This window comes from Theobroma cacao, chromosome 1 (genome assembly GCF_053813885.1).
Source record: "Theobroma cacao isolate CCN51 chromosome 1, ASM5381388v1, whole genome shotgun sequence".
NCBI lineage: Eukaryota > Viridiplantae > Streptophyta > Magnoliopsida > Malvales > Malvaceae > Theobroma > Theobroma cacao.
Genome location: NC_142639.1, coordinates 1087577 through 1098841, shown reverse-complemented (window position 1 = coordinate 1098841; position 11265 = coordinate 1087577). Strand labels below are relative to the sequence as shown.

Genomic DNA, 11265 nt, shown 5'->3' with positions numbered 1-11265 from the left:
ATCACTTTTTCTCATTTGCTCACCAAATTTCAGAAGATATACTATTTGTATATCTACAGGGAATTTAAAAAAAAAACTGTTAGAGAAAGTTATCTTTGGAAAGTTTAAATTTAATATCGAGGAACTCCTGCCAATTTGTACCTCATACTTGTTTTCTAGTGCCAGGGATGGAATAACGAAGCTGTTTTCTAACGGCTACAGCTCCTACTGAAGACTTTATTTATTGTGAACAGGTAGAATCATTAACTACAGACACTTGAGTCCATACGAAGGGAGCAACGGACAGATCCTAGGACTTGAACAAAATAGTCTAATCAAAGATAAAATTGTCAAAATTTTGTCTTCAAGAGGGAAGAGGAAGGGAAACTGAGATACTGCCTGATTAATTTTAAAAATTGCTCCCAATTACAGGACCACAGCCTTTGCCAAAAATTACCCTGGCTTGAAATAACAGGTGCTGTTCTTCATTTATTTTCTTAGTAAAACATTAGGTGTTAGATCTGACCCCCTACCCCATTTGATGTTTTTTCCATAAATTTATGTCATGTGACCAATAAATTATAAAAAGGACATTAAGCGAAAGAATTTCTGTTCATCTTTAGCAAATGTACTTCTAACTGCAAAGCCCAAACTGTAGCTTATACAGAGAAATACATAATGTGTGTTACAGAATTCAGATTCTTCTGAGGAAGCTATAAGTTCATATAGGACAAGGAGATTGAGGATAAAGGATAAGGATCTCTTAACAGATAAACTAATTTATTCAGACAATCAACCAATGATTACATATATGTACACATGCCTGCACACTTTGGAAAAGTATGAATAAGGTCAAAACTCAAAAAGGGTCATTTCTTTTTTCAGAGTACAGAGTGTTTTTTCTTTTTTTTTTCAGTTGGATCAGTGCTGGGATCTGATCAGTACTACTAAAATGAAGCAAACCACAGCATGAATGGGGGTGTTGCGAGAATCGAACTCGCGACCTCTCGCACCCGAAGCGAGAATCATACCACTAGACCAAACACCCTCTGATGACCCTCCGAATTAGTTGCCTTTTTCTCTCTGTCTGCACAGATCGCAAAACTAAGACGTATTTTGCAAAATTCAAGAATTCCCAGAGCTGGAAAAGAAGGGCGTTACTTGTTTTTGAATCTAGTTTGGGGATAAGTGATCCGATGAAAATTGCTTGAATATCGGTTTCGATGTCACTTATCTAGAATATCTAGACGCCCTATACCTTAAGTATCATTCTTAAGATCTTTGTTAAGACATTCTCTACCCCTCGGATGATTTGCAGAGATTTGCAACTTTCTGACAGGAAAAGCAAATGTAACATATATTTCTTTACCATCATTGAGTAAAAGTGGTAAATGCATACAGTAATCTCTTGATCAAACAGTCTAGTTTCAACCACTGTGAGAGGCTGGATACATATGCACATTGCAGAGCAAACAATGCCTTGGATTGTATCCTTCCTTTGAAGTGCTTGTGGCCCATTGTCATCAGCTGCAATCGTTTCATGTCATCCTTTTTTTTGGTTGTAAGAAACCCCCTGATCACTTTTCTCAGATGTCAGTCAGGCACTCTTTGTAGGGGACCAGAATATACTAGTTCTCGCTGCTAATGCTTTAAAGTGAAAGACAGCATCCACCAAAACTGCCGAACTGGGGTATGCATGCATATGATTTCGATTTTGTTTATTGGCAAAGCAACACTTCAATCTGATTAGGTCGGGCAAGTAATTTCCATCAAATCTTGGACAAATAATGAGATTGGTCTCCGCTTGGAGATAAACGTACGTGCATAAAGTCCTTGGTGGTGCTGGTGCACCGCATGAATCGATGCTTTTCATTCATTTACTGTACTGATGAATCCTGTATTTCCATGATAACCCTTTTGTTTCTACATATCCTGGCATATTTCAATATAAAATTTCAGGCTTTCTCTGGATAATTACTTATTATTTACTCTGGTTTCTGCAGATAATTTCATCTTTCCATTATGCAGGCAATCCTTATTGTGTGCATCATTACGTTCCGGACAAACAACTTTCGACAGGAAAGCCAGAGAATACTGTTCGAGCTAACAGGAGAGAGTGAAAGTTATCTGGATGTTGTTTCTGGTACTATTACTAATATCAGCAATGAATTCAACATTTCCCTTCCAAATTCTCATGGTTGAATCAACTGTCTCAACTTCCTCAAACATTGTTTCTGAAATCCCACGTAGTCAATGACACAGAAATTGCAAGAATCTGACATAAACACTTTCCTAAAAGGCGATATTACCATGTTATACATAATGAAATCTGAAACATACATCATCAGAAATGGAGGAAGAAGAAAGCATAAACACGTTCAAGTATCAAGTCAGACAATTCTCTAACCATATTCACTTGAACCAGTTATTAGTAGTTTGAATTCATGCAAAATAAAGCCTTCACAAACTTCATTCTTTCTACCTCTATACAGAATATCGGCAATCTAACTAGTTAATAGTATGGTAACCTTAACTGTATTACTGAATCTGTACAATTACTCTTACGTATACGATAGATTTTCATCATTTAAATAGCCACCAACTTGCTTACTTCGATGCAAGCCAATAGCAACGTTGCACTATCTTAAGACCCAAATGAAGTCCGGAAACGTTTCTACTTTCTACTGATGTGATACTCCATCAATTTTCTAATATGACCGTTTTCTTCTTGGGGAAAAATCTGATATGGTGATCACCATATCCCTCCAAGTAGAACAAATTATGGGGGTCCCTTTCGTTTTTCTCCACAGTGGTTTCAAATGTTTGGTGATTCCCAATGCTTGAAAAGTTTGCACGCTGCAGATAAATAGATAATGAAAGCAAATTGCTAAAGCTTTGGGACCCGCTTCTTAGCCATTGTCGTGTTGTGTGTGCAGTTGAGCGCCATGCATGTGAGTGCACCGAAACCTGTGATGTTTCCGTTTTCCCTCTTCCCTATTGCTCCTCACGTGACACGCCCATGGGGCATTTTTTCCCTTGATCCTCATGCACCTAACTGATGTTGCCACGTGTCACGTCAGCCCCATTATCATCTTCTTCCTTTTCTTCTGTGACAGGTGATTATCAAGGAAAGAAAAAAAAGGTTTTGAACTTTTGAACAATTTTTGCTTTGCACGTAAACAATATCCCATGCACATGCCTTTGCGTCATTACCCTAAACAGATTAACGAGGATGCAGTGAAAAACATGTTCCAGGGTAAACGAAACAATGGAAATTACATTCAGATTCTTTCCTGTTAGCATAATTATCATAATTATACAAATTATAAATTAAATCAATAACGTCAAGACAAAGACGTAAAAACACATAAAGACGCGTGCAATGTTCAATGAACCTTCGATAATTATGTTTACACTTTTCTTGATGACAGTAGTTGTTTATTTCCTTGCTTCACCTTTGATGAAGTGTGGGTGACTACACAATACATACTCATTACGAATGAAATAGCTAGATAAGGATGAAATCAGTTAAGTTGAACAAATTAATTACATGCTTTAGAACAGGTTTGCTTGGACAAACAGAGACAGTACTTTTGTTTTGTACATAGAATTTAAAGATTCAATTCAGTTCATTCGAGCTCAAACTTTAAGTTCAAGTTTGATCCACTTGACATGTAGTTAATAATGTTAGTACATTAAAGAAATTGATTTTGGCTTACAAGCTCCAAAAATAAATTAAAATGTAATTAATTTAATTAAAATCAACTTGTTTTAATTAATTTGATTATAAGCTGATAGGAAAACTAAATTCGATTCATGCATGTGTAGAAGTCGAAGGGATGTTCATGGTTTAACTTCTTATAGGTCTTGTTGCATTGTGCCACGGTCACTTTAACTTGCATTATAAGATATGAGGTCTAATAGATAAAGCGGAAAATACTTTGCAGATTGACTTGTACTATAAAACGTGAGGTCTAATAGATCAAAATGGATAACACTTTACAGATTAGTATGCACTGTGAAGTGAGGCCCAATAGATCACAACGGATAATATTTAGTACATTGGTGTGGTGTGCACCATAACATATTGGCTCTTTTACTCGTAGAGGAAAGTGACCCAACTTAATTAAGATCTATCCATATCAATCAAAAGTTGAATAAGTTTTGATATCACTTATTACGAGTCCATATTTCTAATCTAAAAAACATGCTTATTAAGTGTAGGAAGACATTTTCTTATAAGGTACAATACATTTAGTACCTATTTGGCCTTACTTTTTTTTTTAATTTATCCACCTCTTAGAAGCAAAAACCAAGCAAACAAGATTTTGAAAAGTTTTTAAAACGTTGCTTCTTTTTAAGAACAAAATTAAAAAAAAAAATTGCAAAGACAAGCTTTCTGTTCTTTACTTTTAAAAGTACCTCAGCTTTTCAAGAAAAACCTCTCTCTCGATCGATCTCTCTCTACAATTGATCCTTCTCCAATGCAAATCGTATCTCTCTCTTCTACCCCTATTTACAAAGACTATTAAAAAAAAAAAGAAAATAAAAACAAAAGCTCAGCAACAAAATAGTAAAATCTGAAATTTTTTTGTTCTTACAATAATTAAGAGAAAAGAAGACAAAAAATTCAAAACTACATTCAGATACTATTTAAAGATTTTTTCTTTTTTTCACCAAAAAAAATTTTAATATCAAATACATTGATTCCTCTTTTTTTCTTTTTTTTTAGGGAATTGAAGCATTATGGTCCGATTACTTGCTAGATCAACAAAAATATAATATTGTTACTACTATACAACTTTTGGAAGTTGTTTTGTTTCTGTATCGATTTATTTAATTTTTAACATTTGAAATTGTATATAAGCTCGAAACACATTTGTTGCATTTCGGTTTATTAAGTGATTGAAGATGACATGGATATCTTTAATGTTAATTTTAACCAAAATTAGAACTAATTTAATTTATTTTACCAAATAACTTACAAAACAATTTTAGCTTAATTTTAAAAATTATTATTTTTCATAAGAGCTTCAAATAGTTTTTAATATAAAAAAATAGACCAAATAGGTTCTAATATTCTCAACTTTTAACCATAATTACATGCGGAACCACTAGTTTTTAAAGAGAACACTTCGCCCAAAACATATAAATGACATTAATTCTTAAATATGAAATGTCTAAAATATCTTTTTTTTTTCATCTTTCTCCTTTCTCTTAAGTTGCTGATGACGTTCCCTTACACTGACTAACCACCCATCTCCTTGCCCTCACCTGTCCTGAAGAGCATCAAATCGGTGCTTCCTTGGGGAGTGCCATTGGTTTGGATGGCTGGAAAGAATTTTTTTTTTCAAAAAAAGAGACAAAAATTTTAAAAATGAAAACTATAATTTCTATAGTAGTAATTTTTAAAATTAATGAAACTTAAAATTATTTTAAAAATATTATCATATCATCAAAGTAACAGAAACATAGACAATTGACTAACGAAATAGCTTATGTATCAAGCAAAAATATTTTTTAAAAACAAAATATTCAAATGAAAAATTAATAAATCTACATGTAATTATGATTAAAAGTTAAAAATATTAATACATTTTATTATTTTTTAATAAATTAAGACTCATTTTATTGTTGATTGATGTGACATCTTTTGAGTTAAAAATATAGATTGGTAACACAAACACACACCACACATGTTTAATCTCATAGCCAACTAACCAAGATAACAATTAATTTGATTTCGTGTGGATGCATTTTCACTTTTCTGCCAAAAATACAACTTGCAACAACAACCAAATACTAGAGCTATTAATTTTTCTACCAGAAGTTTTTACTTGGCATCGTCCAACCCCCTCATAAATCATGATGAAGTCTACGTCAAAAAATAAAAAATGGTTTCGAATGTTACCCAGCATTTGGGACCACCATTTCCTGCCATTCTACCTCGCTCCTACACGAATTTATTTGCCTTGTAATTATATGATTCAAAAAAATTGGTAATTCTTTATATGGAAAAGAAAAAAGGGAAAAAAAGACAAGCCTTTTATAGGTATACTGTTTTATTGAGCAAACTTCACAAAATGTATGCTCTATATACATACATGGTCCCACATTCTTTCCAATTTCTTATTGCAGCTTCAAATTTGGTATCTGTATACAGGGTGGAAAAAGGTTAAAAGGAATGCGTGTAGATAACTGTTGATGTCAAGATTATTGGACTGTACTCAATTACGAGATATTGTTTACTTAAGAATTTACTCTCACGATTTTATCTTTTAAAAACGATTAAGAGAATTATGTGAGGAAATTTTTTTATTCTTCTTTGTACCGTATTATATAAAAATATATTATCGAAAGACAAGCGGGTCTTTTTCATTGTTGATGCAAATATTATTAAATTGTATTCAGTTACGAGATATTGTCGATTTTGAAATCTACTTTCACAATTTAGAGAATGGTACGTATACTGGCAATGTAACCTTCCTCGTCTCTCTTTCTCTCCAATTCATCCAAAAGCATCATATCATATACAAACATATGATTAAAAGTTCTTAAAATGAAGCAGGTGGTAGGAAAAGCATGGAGCCCATAGCCCATCATTCAAATCAAGTCTTTCCCCCCCAACCCAACTGCCAACTTTAAATCCTTTTAATTAATTGGTTTCATTTTGAAATTTAAACAAGGTTCGTGGGAACAATCAAGCTTACAGCTGACAATACTGATGTCAGGAGGGAAAAAATTTTAAAAAAATTCAAAGGTCCTATTAATAAATAAATCAATAAATAAATAAAATTTATTGCATATATGGTCACGAGGAAACAGTTTTGTTCAGTTGAAGCCCTTTGTCTACATTAAATTTTACTCATTAACCATGGGTATGGAACTGTAGGGCACAGGAGATGGAATTTTCCAATTTGGTAGTAACTTTTTTAAATACAGTAAGATGAGGGGCAAGGTTAAAATGGGGAAAAAAAGGGAGAGAAAGAGGCCAACAAAGGAAGATAAAAAGAGGAAGGAGACATGTTCTAAGGGCTCTGTCATTGGAAATTTCAGAAGATTCCGTACTTTTCTGTGTGCTTTCTCTACTCTCCTCCCCACCCGGTACACACTAACCTTGGCCAGGGGTAACCTAGTAATTTCACTTTCCACTCTTGCTACCGTCACTCCTTTTTTTTTCCTACTTTCCACTCCGCAATCCGCATCCATTCAATTAAACCGCCAAAAACCACCGTATTTGAAACCGTTTCGGTCCGTTCCGTTTTCCAAACATAAATTTCAAATTAAAAAAAAAAAAAAACTCCCTCGAAAACTCAAATTTGGGTTTCGACCTGACGTCATCTTCCAATCGAAACACGACACGTAATCATCCCTGGACGGCTGAAAACGACTGCGCCCTCTCCCCATCCCCCCCTCACCCCAGGCGCTTCTACTTGTTTTTCACCGGGTAAAACACCGTCAGCTTTAGGTGTCTGAGCTACGTATTCAAACACAAATCTACCTGTTTTGTTTTTAGTGACGAAAGTATCCCTGCTTTTCAACTAATATAACGGTTCATACCAAATTTAGTGTTAAAAAAACTTTGTACTAGATAATTATGGTGACATGAGACTTAGGGAATCATTTTGAGTTGTGGTACGTGGGGACAAAAGCTGCCCCCCCCCCCCCCCCGCCCCCCCACCTCACCCCACCCCACCCCACCCCATCCCGGTAGCTCGCTTTGGTCTGTGCATCACTTTTGTTGGTGTTTTTTTTTTTGAGCTTTGTCTTTGCTTAGAAGGCATGTCCTGTCCCAAACGTTGGTCATAATTATCAATGGGTTACTTTAGTATTTATCAAATACATAAATATCACCCACACCCCTTTCCCTCATCATACATAGTTTTCCCATTTTAGTTGCATTGCTTTTTCTTCTTCATGCCTTAATGTTAAAGTTAGTCATGGACCGTGGTTTTGAGTCTCGAGGTAAATAAAAGACGTAAAAAAGGGGTACTTGCTTGATTAATTTTGGTCCCTCGATTTAATGATTGTGTATTATTTTAAACGCAAGCGATTAGAAAGAAATGTTTAGGACCGAATTGAGAATTTGGTAATAATAACTTTGATAATTATGACAACTTCATTTTTTTTCATTAAGATTTCTTAGTAATATTTCCCATTTTTCATTATAAAAAAAAGCATATTAATTTTCCGTGAAAGGAAGTACATTGGTCAAGCAGTCGAAGCATTCAAATAAATACAATATACTTATTGTCTACCTTACAGCCATTGATTTTGATCAAATTTACAAATAATTAACTACAATATTGTGTTTTAAATTAAGAGTAATTAAGAAATGTACTTACAGTACCACTTTGATTAAGAACAGTAGTAATCACAGTTTAATGTTATTTATAACTTGTAATTCATAGTTCATAGATATTTCATTAATCGTATCTTAATCACATAAAAAAAATGAAAATATTTTGTCAATACTAATGCATACTCTTTCGGTCCACACTTTTCTCTGATTTTAAGAAAAAGTGAGGTGTCTATTTTTGATTTTTGGCCTTTTATGGGGTAAATTTCGTAATAAACAAAATAAGAAAAAAGAAAAAGAGGAAAGGGAAGTGGTGAACAACCAAGACGAGCGGCGATCAACGCGGTAGGCAAAAAACGTAAATTAGTCAAAAGAGAGGGGCCGAATTCTTACGAAAGAAGAACAAAGAAAAAGAAAAAAAAAGTAGACGAAGAAGAAAGAAAGAAAGAATAAGAACAGAAAGGTTGTTGTTTCCTAGGTGTTCACGATCTTTGGTTTTATTTTTGGTAGGCCGGACAACACCATATTTCTTTTTTCTTTTTAGAACCCTGAAAAAAATAATAATAATAAAAAAAAGAAAAAACCAGAGAATCTGAGGATTTGGTCCGACCTGACCTTCTAACTGTGACAGAACGAGGACAGTGAAAAGTCCTGTTCTTTATAATCCAAGGGGTAGTCTTTCGTAAATTCAGTCAGTTTTTTTTTTTTTTTTCTGTTTGTAATTTATGAGGGAGAGAATTGCAACGTATAAAGGAAGGGGGGGAATTAAATACGAGGGGAGAAATTTTTTTGTGTGTAGAGGAGAGAGAAAAGGTTAAAATTAAGAGAGAGAGATAAACAAGGAAGAAAACGGGCACTTTTTAGTAGAGGCCACGGACGCTTTCTGCCCTCATTCAATGCTTTACCAAACTCACCACCACCCTTTTTTCTTCCATTTCCGCTCCTTTACCTCCATTCCTCCTCCTCTCCCTTCGACCACTCCCTCGCTCTTACCCTCTTCTCTTCAGGTATTTCAATTTTTTGGAAACGACAGTCGTGACATGAGAAAGTTCTTAGCTTTTTTTTTTGGTTAAAAGGGGTTTTCTTTTTCTGGGTGTTGTGTGTGTGCGTTTTTTTTTAATTTTGAGTTTGATTTATGGTGTTGTTATAGGAAATGGAATGCGTTGAGGCGGCCTTGAAGACCAGTTTTAGGAAGGAGATGGCTTTGAAATCAAGCCCTCAAGCTTTTTTGGAGGATATTTGGCTTGCTAATGGACAGAATGGGGTTTCTTCTGATGACTTTTCTGTCGACGACCTGTTTGACTTCACTAACGAAGAGGGTTTCCTTGAACAACAACAGCAGCCGCAGCATGAAGAGGAAGAAGAAGAGGAAGACGAAGGAGCACCAATTTCTTCTTCTTCTTCTTCGCCTAAGAGACAAAAGCTAAGCCAAGAGGAGCATCTTTCTAACGACACTACTACGAATTTTGATTACGGTTCCTTACCCACCAGCGAACTAGCTGTTCCGGTAAATGAACCCTGTTCTTTTAAGAAAAAGTTTTGCTTTTCGCTATTTTCTGTTCTGGGGTATGGATGTCAATGGTGAAAAAAGTGCCATTTTTTTTTTCAGGCGGATGACGTGGCGAACCTCGAATGGCTGTCTCATTTCGTTGAGGATTCCTTCTCGGAACACTCTACGGCGTATCCCACCGGAACGCTAACGGAAAACCCGAAGTTACAAGCTGACATATTGGCTGAGCCGGAAAAACCAGTTATCACGACATGTTTTAAAACTCCTGTTCCAGCCAAAGCCAGAAGCAAGCGCACACGAACTGGAGGCAGAGTTTGGTCCCTTGTCGCTTCCCCTTCTCTTACAGAATCTTCCTCAAGTTCCACGTCATCATCTTCCTCCTCTAGCCCCTCGAGCCCATGGCTCCTTTACCCAAACAGTGGTTCAGGTTCAACCTTTGAACCGTCCGAGCCGCTTTCCGTCGAGAAGCCACCGGCTAAGAAGCATAAGAAGAGACCAGCGACGGACTCAACCGGTGGGAACGGGACCCAGCCGACGCGTAGGTGCAGCCATTGCGGTGTCACTAAGACGCCACAATGGAGAGCCGGTCCAATGGGGGCTAAGACTTTGTGTAACGCTTGCGGAGTCCGGTTTAAGTCGGGACGGCTTTTACCCGAGTACAGACCAGCTTGTAGTCCCACTTTTTCAAGCGAGTTGCACTCGAACCATCACCGGAAAGTTCTAGAGATGCGGCGCAAGAAAGAAACTTTGGGTCAAGCCGGACCCGGCCTAGCTCCGCCAGTTGTACCCAGTTTTGGATAACATTATATCTTAAAAAAAAAATTAGTCGTACTAGATTTTTAGAGCGGTAGTGAAAATACTGAATAGGATAACAGTGAGAGAGAGATAGAGATGGACCAGGTCCGGTTCGAAAGGCCCGAGTTAGTTTCGGTTCGAGTTGTACATTAGTTTCAACATTATCAGGGTGGGTGCGGTAGGTTTCTAGAGTTGTAACCGATTTAGGAAGAGCTTTAATTGTATCCCTTTATTTTTTTTTTCCCCACTTCTCCCCCCTCAATTATTTCTAATTTAAGGTTTTTTACAGTTTTCTTTTTCCTTTTTGTTTCCATTAACGAAGTATAAAGTTTCGAAGATTGAACCGTTCGACCTTTTTCCAGGAATGGCCGTTGGAAAGCAAAAATATTGTGAATGGGAAACTGTATTTGGCGTGAGGACTACGCACTCAGCTTTGATATTCTTTGCAATTTGCTTTGATTTTTCTTTTTCTTGGCTCTGAAATTGAAAGGCCAAAGTCAGTGTTCACAAGTTACTGAGCTTCTAGGGCTCTCGAGGGGTTGATTTCGGAGCAATTTCGTGTTTGATGTTTCATTCTGGGACGGAATATGGACATTTGGATGTTGGGTTTTTGGACAAATTCTCAGTTGTTTCCTTGTAAATGCAAACGTTTGGACTGGTGTTAAGAAAAAGGGGCTTGGTT

General features: G+C 36.0%; 1 protein-coding gene and 1 non-coding gene across 2 annotated transcripts; one reads left to right on the top strand and one right to left on the bottom strand.

Moving 5' to 3' along the window:
* Positions 1-955: 955 nt before the first annotated feature.
* On the bottom strand, positions 956-1027 carry TRNAP-CGG (transfer RNA proline (anticodon CGG)). Its single transcript has one exon. It is a non-coding gene; the product is annotated as a tRNA-Pro (tRNA).
* Positions 1028-9058: 8031 nt separating this feature from the next.
* Positions 9059-10871, top strand: GATA6 (GATA transcription factor 6). The gene is made up of 3 exons (XM_007046705.3): positions 9059-9285; positions 9429-9785; positions 9888-10871. The coding sequence occupies exons 1-3, from the start codon at positions 9175-9177 to the stop codon at positions 10587-10589; spliced, it is 1170 nt and encodes a 389-aa protein (XP_007046767.3). The 5' UTR covers positions 9059-9174; the 3' UTR covers positions 10590-10871.
* Positions 10872-11265: the final 394 nt, after the last annotated feature.

Coding starts and splice junctions, on each gene's coding strand:
- GATA6 (XM_007046705.3), top strand. CDS start 9,175: ATGCTTTACCAAACTCACCACCACCCTTTTTTCTTCCATTTCCGCTCC. Junction 9,286..9,428: donor TCTTACCCTCTTCTCTTCAG/GTATTTCAATTT, acceptor GTGTTGTTATAG/GAAATGGAATGCGTTGAGGC. Junction 9,786..9,887: donor CCAGCGAACTAGCTGTTCCG/GTAAATGAACCC, acceptor TTTTTTTTTCAG/GCGGATGACGTGGCGAACCT.